At 44.6% G+C, this 17,558-nt stretch overlaps 1 protein-coding gene across 1 annotated transcript in view; it reads left to right on the top strand.

The window, feature by feature from the left end:
• CAMK1D (calcium/calmodulin dependent protein kinase ID) overlaps positions 1-17,558 on the top strand; it is a 243,534-nt gene that overhangs the window by 197,838 nt on the left and 28,138 nt on the right. The window contains exons 4-6 of the mRNA XM_083701646.1: positions 870-1,008; positions 5,101-5,227; positions 15,496-15,571. Of these exons, the coding sequence (XP_083557772.1) occupies positions 870-1,008; positions 5,101-5,227; positions 15,496-15,571 (342 nt within the window). The remainder of the gene's footprint in view (positions 1-869; positions 1,009-5,100; positions 5,228-15,495; positions 15,572-17,558) is intronic.

The following is a 17,558-nucleotide window of genomic DNA, read 5'->3' as shown; positions in this document are numbered from 1 at the left end:
AATATATATAAAAAACATTTCAAACATGGAAGGCACTTTCAGGCAAGAACTCACATGGAGTTCACATGTGTTCTGTGTCGTTTGCTGGTTGTACATGGTTGTATTTTTCTCTGTGTGCTCATGTTGTACAGCACATACAGAGCAAAAAACCTGGCTAAATGGACTTTGAAAAGATACCATCATGTATGAACCAGCCTCAAACACAACTTCTCTTCTGGAACTAGAAATCTACAATCTCTGCTTCTTCCCAACCCCTTCATTGTGTTTCTAATTCACCAATCTTCAGTGAGTTTAAGCAAAAATGTGAGCATCTTCCTTGATTTGCTGAAATGTGATTTGGACTTTTAATACATTATTTAAGTTCTCTCTAAGTACCAGGTGAACATATCAATCCATTATTAGTAGTATCAGTTGTGAAAAATTTCAGATGAATCATTTTAATGCAAAACACTTTTCATATTTTGAAGCAGTGTGTGTGAATTTTGCTGTTATCTTCTGACCTTTTCATTCCCATTGTTTCCCCATTGAAATCAGCATCAATTTGAATGCATGTACTGTATTTTCTAGGAAATCATAGAATTATAGGGCTGGAAGGAATCCCAAGGGTCATCTCTTCCACCCCCTGCAATCACAGTTAAAGAATCAATATGAAAGCAATGTAGAAGAAACAAGGAAGAATAATAGAAAAGGTCATTCGTTTTAGTAAATGGGGAAATTCCAGTTCTCAGCTCTGTTTTATAATCCTAATCTAGATCAGCATGAATGTATGCATAAGAAATGGCTAAAGAAAGGATTCTATTTCTTTTAACGTTCCTGCCACGGTTTGTCTAACCTATATTAACATTACCATGCCTTATGGTTTTTTCCAGTGTGTCTGGAGGTGAACTATTTGACCGCATCGTAGAGAAAGGATTTTACACTGAGAAAGATGCCAGCACTCTGATACGGCAGGTGTTAGATGCTGTGTATTATCTTCACAGAATGGGCATTGTTCACAGAGACCTCAAGGTAAGGTAATTTGCTAACAGGACAGATCTATATTATACCATCAGAAACAGCTGTTGACACTATAAGCCTTATTCTTTCTCAATTTCTTGTTTCAAAGTTTTCCATGTCTTTGAGAGTAGAATCAGGTGTTCCAAAAGGCTGTCACCAAAAAGAACAAGACCATGTCTAGTTCTCCCAATCCTCTAATAACATCTGATGAAATTCAGACTTCCATTTCTGGCCACATGGAAGTAGCTGCCCTGAGGCTCTCTGGAGCCCTGGGGAGGCCTGGTTGGCGGGAAGGGGGGAGAGGAGGCTAATGTGGGGAGTTTGGGGGGGGGATGATGTGAACCTGCGGACACCCTATGAAGCCTGGAGGTGGAAATCTTTGCTGGAGGCATGACTCCATGCCAGAGAAAAGCCTCAGACACCGGTTGCGTGAGTGACCGATCCCCTTTTATTTCGGATAATTGGTTAAACGTTTAAAAGGCACCCTTATTGATATGGTGTTGAAAAAGGTTTCAGGAACAATCCTGTCGTGTGTTAATGAAGTTTGAAGGATGTTTACTGCTTCATTTGGAGCTGGGTCTGTTTAGTCTGGAAAAGAGGAGACTGAGAGAAGATAGGATAGCCATCTTCAAATATCTCAAGGGTTGTCACATGGAAGAGGGAACAGGCTTGTTTTCTCCTGCTCTGGAGGGTAAGACTCAAACCAATGGCTTCAGGTTACAAGGCAGGAGATTCCAACTCAACGTTCAGAAAAGCTATCTTACAGTAAGAGCTGTTTGGCAGTGGAACAAATCCCACAAGAGGTGGTGGACTCTCCTTCCTTAGGGGTTTTAAAGCAGAAGTTGGATGGTCATCTGTCATGGATGCTTTAGCTGAGGTTCCCTCATTGCAGGGGATTGGACTAGATGACCCTTGGGGACCCTTCCAACTCTACCATTCTATGATTCTATGACTGGATTTATCAAAAATATGTTATAGTTAAATAATAGTACTAGCAGTAACTGAAATATGAACAACTTATGGAAAAGGGTAAAGGAAAAATAATGATAAAATGTTAAACTATTTTAAGTAAAGGATTGGGAAGTAGAACAAAGTATGTGCTATGATGCAGCAAGAAGGGAGGGGAAACACTGCAGAAACAGGGTGGGAAGTCAACTTTAAATTTGTATTAAATTGTATTAATTGGATGTAAATTCGTTAATTTTTTTGAAAACTAATGAAAATTAGTTGGCAAAAAAGAACCATCTTATGAAATTCACTGCATGGTGCCATGCCATCATACAATATGTCCCCTTTCTACCACCCTGCACTAGTGGCTGGCAATTCCATGGGGTTTGGATCCATATTAAATTAGTTTCACTTTATACTATTCATTGAATCAGTGGGACTTCAGTCATGACTAAATTGCCCCATTGATTTCAATGGGACTGACATCAACAGACGTCTGGATCCAATCCATGATGTCTTTGGTCCTTCCACTACAGGGGTACTCATTTGGCATCTGGCTTCTTTTTGGTGCCAGGAGAATAAAATACACCTTTTAAGCCAATCAGTTTTGATTCATGCTGGAATCTTAGCTGTTCAGTTTGTATTGTTGTTTTAGTTTTTTGTGTAACTGCAATTTAAATGTTTAAGTAAGCATGGGGAAACCTTCCCATCCTCCATCATGACCTTCCATGGTTATTTATGATTGTAGCTGTTTGTGCCATAGCAGCTGGTACTATAAAAATTTGGGACACTGCCTGTTGGGAATAAAAGGAGTGTGAGGAGAAGTTGGGCTGTTCGTAATTTTACATGTCCTGTTTGTTAGACTGTTAGTTCAATTCAGCTCAAGAATTAGTTGCTTAGTATCTTCTTTGCAAACCCAGGCTTTTCCTAAAATAATGTGATTTGCAGGAAATAGCTTATAAGAATTATTCCTGACACAGAAGCTCTGAAGAGCAAACTCAAGTAATTCAGACAATGGTCTGGATAAGCTATTTTAAATCTTCTACACTTTGTACCTAAAGGAATTCCTTGTTATGTTTTTTAAACAGCTTAAGCTTATTAGCAGCACATGCCAAAGAGAACTATGAAATGTGACTCAAAGAAGGAACATGAAAAGGAATTAATTTGCAAATGACTTGGGAGTTTATATAACGACCCAATAATCCTGAAAAGTCTGTGGCTGCATCCACAGACACCTGAATCCACCCGCTAGAGATGCCTGCTTGACTTAGGCTGCAAGGCAAAGTTTTGAATTCTATCATAATATGATGATGACGCCTTAAATGGTGGTGCAACTCTTTACATCAGCTTTGGGATTTGACCAGGAAATGCAGCAGTATTAAATCATTCCATCTGTTTCTTGTCATTTCTTGGAATCTCCTGGCTGGAATATATATTGGGTTTATAAAAGGAATATGTAAAATTATGGTAGGAATTTGTACCACTTTCTTGGTAACTCTCTCCCTAATGTTATGGGAAATGCTGGCCACCTCTCTGTGCATGAATGTAAATATGTTCCAAGGCTTAATCCTGCAAGGTAGCTTCCAGGAACACACTAAGTTCATTAAACAGAGGCTGCACAGTGTCTGACCAAAGAAAAGGACCCCAAACAGTGGTGATGTAGCAGACCCAGAAGGAAAATCAAAATTCTCCAAAGTTAAGGAATGTTAAGGAAATGTTTCATTGGATGTTAATGAATTATTAAAAGAATGTGTAGCAGGTTACACACTCCATAGCAGATCAGCCTTTGGGGGGTTTGATGTTGATCTGAAGCCAGATTTGCATGAATATAACTGCCTGGCAATTTAATGGGAGGTTTTACTTCATACCAGGAGAGAGAGAGAGAGAGAGAGAGAGAGAGAGAGAGAGAGAGAGAGAATACAGCACCTCTGCTCCACCAAACACTTTCAGTCCCCATTTTTATTATTTCAGGTACTCAGCATCCTTTTCAATCACTTGAACACAAATGAATATAGGGATACAATTTTATTGAATACAACAGATTGTTTTTGCTTCATTAGCCATACCTTTGCCTCCATGGGTGTTTCTGCCTGTATAAATGTTTCTCTCAAGTAGTTTGTCTGTGTTTCTATACCTTGCTACTGAACCCTGCCTCTGTATGATGCCTCAAGAGGCTGCACAGAACCATCTTGAGATGAATTCAGTGTTTGTGAAGTGTACCTGGGTACCTTTTTAAGCCAGAGGTTTGGCCGCAACTCACCACTTACAGTTGTCCCCAGCCTTCAGTCTGGTCCTGAAAGGGGGGGGGGGCAATGTTGTGTATGACACTGTTGTAACATGAAGAACTTGCTTCCTTTCAACCGGACCTAGAAGTTTTCTCTCTCTATAGGAGTCCTTGGTGAAACTTCATTGCAATTGCATTATTGCTGCTGTTTGTGCCTCAGAAGGGCTGCAACACACACACACACACACACACACACACACACACACCTGCCATGTGGTGCAATCTGTGCCAGATGTTCCTGGAACATATTAGGTAAAAAAGGAGGTGCAGGTGCATCTTTGCTTGAAAGTGAATAGATGACCAAATGCCACCAAACTTTAGCCTTTTTTCCGACCAAATTACTGAATCTTTCATGCTTGTGTGATGGGCAGAAATCCACAGTCTTTGATGTGGAGAACACTCCTTCTGTTGAATGTCTGCTTCACTGCAGCTGTTAGAAGCAAAGGAGTCTGGTCAGAAAAAGATGACAGCCCACCTTACCTAGGATGACTTAAATGCAAAAGAGTATGAGGCTCCTCTACCTTTTATAATTATATGGAGAGGGGAATATCTTCAGCTACTGTTCAAATCAGCAGCACCTGAAAAAAATCCCACCTTCTGTATTGCTGTTAAAGGTAAAAAACAAAAAAAACTACAAGAGACACGACTAAGAGTTCAAGAGCCTGATCCCCAGTTGCATCTGCTCACACTACTCAATTACATCCTGTGCTCAGTAAGTTGTCACAAGACATTTTCATGCCAAACCACACGTCTGGCAAGCAGAGATTTAAAAGAATTATTATATTAAGAAACTGGATGGCATATGAAATAGAGAGATACATTATTTAACCCAATATTCATGTCTCAGGTTTGTTTTCTTAATATTCCTGCAGCCTGAAAACCTGTTGTACTACAGCCAAGATGAAGAATCTAAAATAATGATAAGTGATTTTGGACTGTCAAAAATGGAAGGTAAAGGCGACGTCATGTCCACAGCATGTGGCACCCCAGGATATGTCGGTAAGCATGCTACAGCATAATTTTCTGGACTAGTTTCATGTGAATTTTCCACCGATATCCCTGGCATTTTCTGCACTGGTTCAGACTAGAACAATTGTTTATGGTAAGTCACCAAGCCACATGCTGTCCAACAGCCATATATTGTTGCCTCAGGGAACCTATTTAAGACTTTTGCTTTTGTTGCCTTCCTGGAAGTAAAGAAACGGGGGGAGGGGTATCAGGCACCTAGCAAGCCACAATTCATGGTTGATGGGTAACGTTTGGCCTTGGCTGGTCAAGGCTGTAAAGGCCTCTGGTACCAACAGTAGTTTCTAGGAGATGATTTGCTCTGGGTTTATGACACAGGAGGAAAGGGTTGGGGAAAAGCCTTCCCCACATGTTCTGGTCCCAATCCTGTTGCCCCTACAGCTTTTATCTAAATGTTCACTCATCTAATGTACCATTTAGTTTCACTCTTAGATGTTGAAGATAATTGGCTAGATTTGAGAGGTGTCTGAAACTTGAAGTTACCATCTCCTAATGCACATCTTTGCATCTGCCAGTTCAGTTGTAGCATTTGAACAAATTTACAAAGATGCATATACAGTTTATATATCCTGCATTACATTTTGAATTAACTATAAAAAGTCATATATATTGTATCTATAATATATGAGATGCATTTATTTTGAGGTTTCCAATTAATTTTTCTCTACTTGTAGTTAATTGTCTTTAAAAGGCCTGTGATTTTGTCTGGGTCAAGGCTAGCTAATGTGTTGCCCTCCAGATGTTAAATTATAGCTCCCATCATTCTCAACCATCGCCCATGCTGGCTGGGACTGATGGGAGAGAGTTCATAAACTCTGGAGTGTGAACATGTAGGCTATCCCTGATCTAAGCTACAAATAAGCTCCCTGAATCCTTGAGAGCTCAAGAAATGTAGTCAGGATATAATATTGGCCTCAGAAGTCAGCACCCTAAAAATCTCAGTTTGCTTTTTGGGGCAGGTTGATGGTCCTCATTTTTATTATTTGCTTGCATGTACATATGTTCTGTTACTCATCCTTAGGCTTTGCTTCCATGGGCAAGGAGAGCTATGGACGGACTTGTGTAAAAGGCTTCATGAGTGGGTTTTGCCATGGCTGCAACATTGCATAATAAAGGGCTCAGCCACACTTGTGCCACGGTTTCTAGCCACAGTCCATGATTTGTAGGCACAGACCCAAGTGGTGTTTTTTCCTTCCGCTTTCCCTTAGAAAACCCACTGTTTATTGTTGAATCAGAACAAAGTAATGTCAAGCTGAGGAAAACCCAACTGAGGGGTGAACAGCAGGTTTTCCCAGAAAAAATGGTGGGAGGAAAATAAACATGCCTGCAATCACAGATCTGTGCGTTGAAATCATGGCAGAAATGGGAGGATGGATGGGCCCAAGCAATGTATTATTTATAAAGGTCACAAAATTCAGCTTTTGTTGTCATAGAATTTGGGGTGCCGACATGTATTATATTTACATTTAGTGTTGCAGAGTGCATACAGTACTATAAAAGTCCTCCAGCAATGTCAGACCCAAGAGTTCCAAATATCACCTAGTCAAGGCTACACAAAGAGGAAGTGCATGCTTAGCTCAAGCCTGTTAGGATTTTATCCTGCCATTTATTTAAAACTGCTAAAGAAAGTCAGATAGGCATGTGATAGTACTTTCACTGAACCAATCAAAATTGAAAAATGGAACAGAACTCTTCAGAGGGCAAAAACTGGTATTAATAGAATAAAAAGGAGGCAAATAATCTTGTGGTGGGAGAGAGAGACAGAGACATAGCCAAGAATCTTGAACTAGGCATCCTGGAACATGCCAGTGCAACTGCTCAGCCAATGTTACATGGTCTTGGACCATGTCACGTGCATCCTCCTGGCAAATTCTGGGAATTGGCTAGGAATTTACCACAGGTGTACAATCTGTCAGGCATAAGACTGCACACAGACATGCATGTGCACATGGTAACTGTTTTTCTTGGTAATTGTTATGTACTGAGTCGAATAGGATCCAAACTGCAGCAGTCTGATTGGTCCTAGAACAATAGGATTCAGAATGCAGCAGTCTGATTGGTCCTAGAACAATGCAGCAGTATGATTGGTTGGCAGGAACCACCCAATCATGCTCCAGATTGAAGTGAATCCACAACCTGATTGGTTTACAGTACAATTCCGGAATTAGCCAATCATGTGCAGCCCATTGTGTAAATAATGTATATAAGGCAGATACTTTGAGGGGACATTCATTCATTCCTCCTCACCACTATGAGCTGAATAAAGAGCATGAAATCACTTTGCGACTCCGAGTATATTTCACTGGCGACGAAGGTGGGATCCCGCTGAGCTGACTGCCACACACAGCACCGCAGCACCGCCACCTGCCGCACTGCTGCCTCGCACCGTGTATCCAGGCTTCAGCTCCGGGACACAAGGAACTCAGAATGGCAACTGACAGCAGCTTCTCGCCGTTCAACCCAGCATCTGGAGACTGGGAAGCGTACGCCTCCCGTTTCACCTTCCTCCTAGAAGCCAAAGGGGTCACCGATGATGAAGACGCCAAGAAGAGGGCAATATTCTTCAGCGTCTGCGGAGAGGAGACATTTGAAATCGCCCGGGCTCTCCTTGCGCCTGAAGACGTGGCTACTGTTCCATACAAAACAATAATGGAACAGCTGAAGGGGCACTTTTCGCCACAGCCCTCAGTGGTGGCTCGTCGAAATGCCTTCTACGCAAAGCGGCAAGCCCCTGGGGAAACCATAACTGGGTTTGTGACCTCTCTCCACCAAGCCGCCCGGTTCTGCAACTTCTCAGAGCTGGAGAACATGCTTCGTGACCGCCTCGTCGGTGGCCTGAGGGATGAGAGGCTGCAACGACGCCTCTACGCTAAGAAGAACCTAACGTTCCAGGTCGCTCTGGAGGAGGCCCTGGCAACGGAAGCTGCCGAGAGGTCGACACAAGAGGCACGGCCGAGCCAGCCGTCCCAACCGAGGGTCCACCATGAAGACCTCACCGACGACTCAGGATCTGACAGGGAGGAGGTGCACCGAGTACAGCAGCGCACTCAAGCAGCCCACATACCACAGCTGCCTCGACGAGAAGGAGGGAACTGCGCAAGCTGTGGAGAAAGTCATGAGAGGAGGACCTGCCGTTTCCGCAATGCAGAGTGCAGACAGTGCAGAAAATCGGGACACATCGCCCGGGTGTGTCGGGCTCGGCCCACCCGACGCCAGGCATCAGACGACCAATCCAAGAGCCCCAGGTCCCGGGGCCCAACGCACCAAGGCAACTCGACGGAGCTCACGGACTTCCAGGTATACCAGTTGCCCCACCCCAACATAGAGAAAATTTATGTAGAGGTACAGATAGAGGGGGCCCCATGCCGCATGGAGCTTGACACGGGTTCAACTCTATCCATCATCTCGGCAAGGACCTTAAGGAAACTGTGTCCTACTGGGGGTCCCAAACTCAGGCCGGCCCCATTCACCCTCCGGGACTTCCAGAAACGTAAGGTCCCCACAATGGGGGTGGGGACCTTCAGGGTGCAATACCGAGGGCGGACGCGGCAACTAGACTTGCTTGTGGTCAAGGGCCCCTACATTAGCTTACTGGGATTGGCATGGTTTGGACCACTGGGGCTAGCTGTCACCGGGGTGAACCACACTAGCTTACATATGGACGTGGACGCCATATGCAAGGAATTTCCGGGGGTTTTCGATGGGAAATTGGGACAGTATACGGGCCTCCCCATTGCTCTACAGCTTGACCCCGCAGTACGACCGGTCAGGCTCAAGGCCCGCCGGGTCCCGTTCGCTCTGAAACCCCGTATAGACGAGGAATTGGACCGGCTCGTGGAGCAAGGAGTGCTGGAACCGGTACCTAATGCCCCCTGGGAAACCCCAATCGTCACACCTGTCAAGCCTAATGGTTCAGTCCGCATCTGCGCAGACTACAAATGTACCATAAACAAGGCCCTCACGGCCCATGCATACCCAGTGCCAGTGGTCAGCCATGTCCTTGCCACCCTGGCTGGGTCGAAAATTTTTGGCAAGCTGGACTTGGCCCAAGCATATCAACAGCTGCCAGTAGATGAGGCAACAGCAGAGGCACAGACGATTGTGACGCACAGAGGAGCATTCAGGGTAAAGCGGCTGCAATTCGGTGTAAGCGTGGCACCAGGCATATTCCAGAATCTAATGGACTCTCTCCTTAAAGGGATTCCTGGCGTCACCCCCTTCTTCGATGATGTGTTGATTGCCGGGCCCACACCAGAGGAGTTTGAGGACCGCCTCCGCACCGTTCTGCACCGTTTCCAGACAGCGGGTCTCAAGGTAAAGCGGGAAAAATGTCTACTAGGAGTGCCCCAGGTGGACTTTCTGGGATTCATGGTGGACGCAGAAGGGGTCCACCCGACTGGGGACAAGGTACGGGCCATTTGTGATGCCCCAGCGCCCAAAAACAAGACTGAACTTCAGGCCTTCTTGGGACTATTGAACTTTTACCATTCCTTCCTTCCCCACAAGGCGGCGGTAGCGGAGCCCCTACACAGACTCCTGGACAAGCGGGCCCCTTGGGTGTGGGGCCAGCGCCAGGAGGCTGCATTCCAGGCAGTCAAGGACTTGCTTGTCTCAAACTCGGTCTTGGCACACTTCGACGAGAGGCTGCCGGTGGTGCTAGCATGCGACGCCTCACCCTATGGCATTGGCGCTGTCCTGGGACACCAACTCCCAGATGGAAGAGAGGTACCGGTGGCATACTTTTCCCAGACACTCAACGCAACCGAGCGGAACTACTCACAAATCGACAAGGAGGGCCTGGCAATCGTGAAGGGAGTAAAAAAATTCCATGATTTCTTGTACGGGCGGCCCTTCACCGTGGTGACTGACCACAAACCGTTGCTTGGCTTGTTTGCCCCCGAAAAGCAGACCCCCCAAGTGCTGTCTCCTCGTGTCCTCAGGTGGTCAATTTTCCTTGCCAGCTACCAGTATGCACTGATTCACCGCCCTGGGAAGGCGATGGGCCATGCGGACGCCCTCAGCAGGCTACCACTACCAGAAACAGGCCCCGACCCGGCACCTGCACAAGAGGTTATGAGCCTGGAGCTGCTTCCCGACCGCCCCATTCAGGCACAAGAAGTTGCACACCATTCCAAGAAAGATAGGGTCATCTCCCGGGTCCTGGACTGGGTGTGGAGGGGATGGCCCAGCAGCAGCCCCAGGCCAGAATTCGCCAGCTACACAACCCGCAAACATGAACTGTCGGCCCACAAGGGGTGCCTGTTATGGGGAAGCAGGGTCGTTGTTCCCCAGCCCCTCCGCAAAAGGGTCCTCACAGCCCTACACGAGACACACCCAGGGGTAGTAAGAATGAAGGCCCTTGCCAGGAGTTATGTGTGGTGGCCGGGGATTGACGGAGAGATAGAGGCCTGGGTCAAACACTGCCAGGCCTGCCAAGAATCCCGCCCAGATCCCCCAAGGGCCCCAGTCCAGTCCTGGGAGTCCGCCCGAGCACCATGGTCACGCCTGCATGTGGACTTCGCTGGCCCCTTTCAGGGGAAAACATTCTTCATAGTGGTGGACTCCTACACCAAATGGCTGGAAGTCGCACTGGTACCGTCCACTTCTACATCCGCAGCCATCCGGGTACTACGCAGGCTGTTTGCAACCCACGGGCTCCCTGACACTCTTGTCTCGGACAACGGGACTGCATTTACGTCAGGAGAATTCCAAACCTTCACAGCGCAGAACGCCATCCGCCACATCCGTTCGGCGCCATTCCACCCTGCCACCAATGGCCAAGCAGAACGCATGGTGCAGACCACCAAGGACACCCTTCGCCGCATGACGCAAGGGGATTGGGAGTACCGCCTTGCCACATTCCTTCTAGCACAGCACAGCACCCCCAGCTCAACGACTGGCCGGAGCCCCGCTGAACTACTAATGGGTCGGCGCCTTGCAATCAGATTGGACTGCCTTCACCCCGATAGAGCTCAGGATGAGGTAGTGGTGGGGGAAGGCGGGAACCCCCGGACCTTCGAGGCCCAGGACCCAGTGTACGCAAAGAATTTTGGGGCAGGCCCTGCATGGGTACCTGCCACAGTCACCAGGGTCACTGGCCCCGTGTCGTACGAGGTGCTAACGGATGGGGGGCAATGCTGGCGCCGCCACTGTGACCAGATACGGCGACGATTCCCGGGAGAAAACCAGGAGGAGGAGGACAGGTCAGAGGAGTCCCAGGGGAACAGTGGGGCAGTGAGGCCCATAGAGCAGCAGGGGCCAGCAGGAGAGGCAGAACCAGTAAATACAGAGAGGTCCCGGGACGCCGAAAGGACACCGGAACCAGAACCACGACTGAGCGAGCCGGTGGCGCCAGACCAAACAGCCCCATCACAGCCAGCATCCTTGGAACACGAGCCAGAACCTGAACCCCGGACCAGGGAACACCCCAGGCCGCAACGCACACGTAGGCCACCAGCGTACCTTGAGGACTATGAATGCGACCTCCCGGGCAGGACTGGAACTTAGAGGGGAGGGGTGTTATGTACTGAGTCGAATAGGATCCAAACTGCAGCAGTCTGATTGGTCCTAGAACAATAGGATTCAGAATGCAGCAGTCTGATTGGTCCTAGAACAATGCAGCAGTATGATTGGTTGGCAGGAACCACCCAATCATGCTCCAGATTGAAGTGAATCCACAACCTGATTGGTTTACAGTACAATTCCGGAATTAGCCAATCATGTGCAGCCCATTGTGTAAATAATGTATATAAGGCAGATACTTTGAGGGGACATTCATTCATTCCTCCTCACCACTATGAGCTGAATAAAGAGCATGAAATCACTTTGCGACTCCGAGTATATTTCAGTAATCTTGAAACATAGAGCAGATTTGATATTCCTCAAAATTCTGTGTAAGGATCATACCAACACATGTGATATTATTTTGTGAAATAGTGTACAGCTTATACCAGATTAGATTTTGGAGTTAGTTTGGTTTTGTGAAATTCAACTAGAAACCTTCTTTCTGAAGTTCAATCTATGAGTTGCATGAGAGCTAAGAAAGCTCATTTGAACAGTTCATATTGCTTGCTTATCTTTCTTAATTAAAATGTGTTGGGGATCATTGATCAGAAACAATATGTCTCTAACAAGCATCTCTCTCTCCTCCCCCACTTCATTCTCTTGATTGAAAAGTGACAGAGGATGAGAGCTTTTTACTTCTATTTTCAGAAAACAATCCCATTATATTTTCTAAAACAGTAGTTGATGTGAGAAGGAAACAATGTTTTGTGGAAATAGGGAGCTGCTGAGAGGATTATTTGGAGTCATGTCAACTGATGATTTGAAGTGATGCTGACTGAGTCTCCCTGTATTATTGACAACAAAAATAGATACGTGGAAGCCCTATGAAAAACTCATTTTGCTTCCCTTGGAATTTTTCTGATGTTTGACTCCATTTTCCGCTCCTTTCTCTCTTGTCTCCTTTGTTTCTGTCTCTCAATTTGTAAGCCTCTTGAGGCAAGGAGTGGTTATCTCACACAACATTCATGGATGACACAATATGAAGCAACAATAACAGATAAGTGCCATAAATGTGCAGTGGCAGCATGCAGGAAGGCACATGTTCCCTACCCCAATCCTTAGTTTGTAGACAACTTTTGCTTGGCGTTAATTCCTATCACTTTGTGACAGACAGCTAGCCCTGCTTCTGACAGCCAAGGCAGATCCTTAGTCAGCTTGCTAGAGGGGCAGTGACAGCTGTCTCTCTTAGATCCCTTTGCAGGTGAGGAAGCATATCATGGTGACACACTGCACTAGCTTGTTGTCTTGTCCCAAATCTTCCATTTGGCAGCACACTGCTGCATAACTGTCAGGATTTCTTAGTGATCAGTGTGAATCAAAGCTGTTGTGAAACGTGTCTTTTTCAAGTTTCCAAAAGTTTTGTGTTTTGTTTTTTCTTGGCAGGAAATTGATGGCCTTCCACCCCTTTTTTCTCCTTCTTGTTTTTACTTACCATCCTCTGATCTGATCTGTCAGATGCTGCTCATGAGTATGATTCACAGTTTAAAAATAAAAACTCTTTAAAATCTTAGCATTTCAAATGGTGGACGTGGGGCTCATGCCAGGAAGGTGACAATCAGGAGTGGCTCATATCCATTAGCAGGTGGAACACAGGACTGACTCCCCTCATCCATCTGTCAGCTGTTGGCTCAGAAATGCTTGAGATGGGAGGAGAGGATTTTGCCACTCCTTTGCAGAAGCAAGCATTTTCTTCCTGGTCTAAGCCTCAAAATATTTACATAAATAAGAAATATAAAGTTTATTTCTCAAATGTTTCTGACCAAGGACATGAACACATAAAATGGAACCAAGTGATTAGGGTGGCACAATGGGTCAGTGTGTCTGACTGTTAACCAGAAGGTTGGTGGTTCAAGTCCACCCAGGAATGGCTGTGGGCAGGTTTTCTGCATTGCAGGGGGTTGGACTAGATGACCCTCGCGTTCCCCTTCAGTTCTACGATACTAGGATATTACTTGGCTGCAACATGAAGTAGTGCTTGCAGAAAGTGACACTGTGATAACAGTAATTTCCACCAACCATATTTCATCTTACATTTCGAAAATGTGCAGCCCTTCTCCTTACTACTCTGTTTGGCTGCCCACCACTAATGCCTTAGCTAAAAACCTGCATTAAGGGAAAGGCTGCAGTACCAAGGCAGAGCATCTGCTCTGTGTACAGCAGAGCATCTCAGGTCAGTCCCTGGCATCTCCAAGCAGGGCTGGAAAAGATGGACTCTCTGGAGAGCTGCTGTCAATCAGAGTAGACCGTGCTAAGCTAGAGTGGTCTGACCTGGCATAAAGCAACTATCCTAAACATGCTCACTAGAGAGCACGTGTAAGGAAACTTAAGAGGGACTGACGGCTGAGTAACTATGCATGGGATAGTGCCTTTTCCAATGCACCATTTCCAGTGTTTGATTTCAGTGCATTTCAGCCGGTTGTGTACATCATACAAGTGTGGAAGCAAAAGAACACAGAGAATAGAAAAGCAGAGTGGATAGTGGATAATGTGTGGATCTATGCAAGTTGAAGAGCCCTCCAGTCCAACTTCTGCTTGCCTGTAAGAGAAGATTCCAATGACAGATCCAACATGAGATAAAGAGACCTGAATTTACCAGTCTGTCAAACACATATGCATAGCTTCATGTGAGACTTCACTCTCAAAAATAACCGTCTCTGCAAGTGGCCTGTTCATGTATTAGTGCAATGCTAGAAGATGAAACTCGTATGAAACTGCAATTCCCCATCATTAACTGATAGTTCTGTAATGTTTTTATATGTAAAATGGGAAGTATGATTTTAGGGGGTTCCTTTCTGTGATATTATGAGAACAACACTGTAGAACATCTTCCATTTGCACATATTTCTGAGCAAGAAAAATTTATCTGCACTGCAAACTTACATCAGTTTCTAATTGTTTAACTGTCATGACTTCCCTCAAAAAAATATTGAATTGTAGTTTTTGTCAAGGTGCTGAAAAAAATATTAGCGATTCCTTGATCCTTTCACAGAACTATAGCTCCTAAGGTTCCCCGAGGAAAGGGAATTACTATTAAACCAGTTTAACTCAATACTGTAGATACGCTCATAGTATCATAGCTACCTTAATTTAGATCATAAAGCATCTTGGGGCAGAAAGATGACTTTTTACTTAGGTTTTTCTGAGACGCACAGTGTGTTTATCAGAGATGGATAACGTGGTGCCCTTCAGAGGTTGCGGTTATTGACCTTGCTGGATGGGGCTGATGTGAATTGTATTCTGAAACATCTGCTGGGGGCCATGTTGGCTACATTGATGGCACCCCCACACATGTTGAGTGGAATTCAACATAGGGGTATGCATGTGGAGAATGAAGCCCACTCATGCAACATGGCTTTACCCTGTTGTCTCTCCCCATGTGCCCGCCTAACCTTCTTTGGGGGTTCCAGCAACCCATCAGAGCAGATTTTGGAGTTGTTGGAGGAAGATATTTGAGAAAATCCCAAAATGTGAGTGGACCTTGTTCCACAATATATATAATGTCTGGCATTTCTGAGGTTCATAATTCCAAGATTATATTTCAGTGGCAATTGAATAGAGCAGGGGCAATGTATGTTAACTTCAGTGAACAACTGTTGAGTTCTGTGTTTGGATTTTGGCTCATTCATTGGCTTTTGTGACATTTATGGATTTTCCTTCCCTCTCCCTCCTTCTTTCAGCTCCTGAAGTTCTTGCCCAGAAACCCTACAGCAAAGCAGTAGACTGTTGGTCCATTGGAGTTATTGCATATATTCTGTAAGTAGTATCAAATGAGGTTACACTAGTGATTTCATTATTAATCTCAAATACTTTCACACACAGTGTGCCACGTAATAATAATAAATAGTGGGTTGTTTGCTCAGTGACCACCATTTTCAATCAGACCCATGATCAGATCTCATGTATCATTCCGTTTTTCTAAAAATCAGTTTTCCTGAATGGGATGAACAGTAGCTTGAGGGGGGAGGCAATTTTCACTGTGAAAATGGTGCAGGAGGAAAGGCTTAACCCTGCTTCCCATTCTGTCCCACAGCCAAGTGACCCCATTGAGGTGGAAGTTCTGGTCAGAGATCCCATCTGATCAGATTTGGCCCTGAGTCTCTGAAGTATTTTAAGATGTTGCCTCACACTGCTATGCTTTTAAGCAACTGATATGTTAATGTTTTTATTATGATCATTGTATTGTAGCAGACATTTTCACTGATTAGAAGCTGCCACGAGAATCTGAACTGGCTGGTTTAGCAGAGTAATATTCATAAATAAATAAATAAATAAATAAATAAATAAATAAATAAATAAATACATACACACACACATACATACCATATGTCCCCTGATAGAACTGGACACAGAGCAATGGGGAAAGAAGCTAATTCTGGCAGTGCTTTTTTTTATGCACGGTTGAGTATATTGTAGATTACAAGTTCAAAAAATGTTAAAAACCTCAAACAAATAAGATGTGATAAGAAATACTAAGGTTGCTTTACTGCCAGCCCTGAATACTTCATTTTAATCTTTATTATTATTCTATATTATTATTAAGTATTATTATTTAATACTTTATTATTATTCTGACCCCCTCCTCTGGCAATCTGCACAGAATTTTGCTTAATGGTTGCCATCAATTTGATTTTAGTTTGATTTTAATTAATTTTATAATGAATGTTTTTAGAATGTTGGATTATTTTGATTGTTGTTAGCCGCCCTGAGCCCAGCTTCGGCTGGGGAGGGCGGGATATAAATAAAATTTATTATTATTATTATTAATCATATCCAGTTCTCAGCAGCTTTATGACCAGACTTTAAAAAAAACAGAAAATTCATATTGTATGCTTTCAGCAGCTTGAAACTTCCTGTTATTCCATATGTCACATTCATTTTATTTTATTTTAAAGCAACTACATTGAAGGGCCCAGATTTCTTCCCTGTTACAATTTGTATATTTAAAATAGGAAGATTCAGCCCATTGCGGGTGTGGATCCTGGGATTCCCACAGGGTATAACAGAGCCCTGTTCCCTGCCCTGCACCCATCTTATGTGTCAGGGAAGGGACCGCCTTCTCCTTGCATCTTGCCATCTTGCATCCACTCACTCAAGACGTGTGAACTGTGCTCCTTGACCACACAGAAGGGAAGGCTAGCAGAGTACCTACTCTGTGTATGCACCTCAAGAGCAGTAAGATGAGAGGGATCTGTTACGCTCTATGACAAGAGGGCCATGGCACCATTCATATAAGAAAAAGAGATAACCAAATTTTCAAAAGTAGGGGGTCCATGGCTTGGCTTCTGAAAAACTGGGGGTCCACAGTACTTTGCCAACTGGGAACCACTGCTCTACGAGATCTATGCACTTGGGGGTTTACCTGCTCAAAACTATGTTGTTTATTCTGTTCACATACAAATGTACACAGAACAATTTTGAGCTTGTCATATATATATCCCCCCAGCATCAATGTGTGAATATTAATCCACTACATAGTTAATCTATTACCAAAATCTGAGGCGATTACCTAAACTATCCAATTGGTAATATACCTCTGAAAACTAGTGGCTGGAGCAAGCACCAGAGAAATGGTGATTATCTTTAGGTCTGCTTATAAGCTTCAGCAGGCTGGTCTGAAGTGATATCCTACCTTGGATTATTGTCTCAGCCAAATTTTGTAAGGGAAAGTGGTGATTATATGGTTATAGTGCTACAAAGATCAAGTAAAAAGCTGGTTGTTGGTTGCATAATATTATTGACA

The sequence above is a fragment of the Podarcis gaigeae genome (genome assembly GCF_964106915.1).
Source record: "Podarcis gaigeae genome assembly, chromosome: 10".
NCBI lineage: Eukaryota > Metazoa > Chordata > Lepidosauria > Squamata > Lacertidae > Podarcis > Podarcis gaigeae.
The sequence above is the reverse complement of the archived record's forward strand: the minus strand, read 5'-3'. Positions and strand labels throughout refer to the sequence as shown.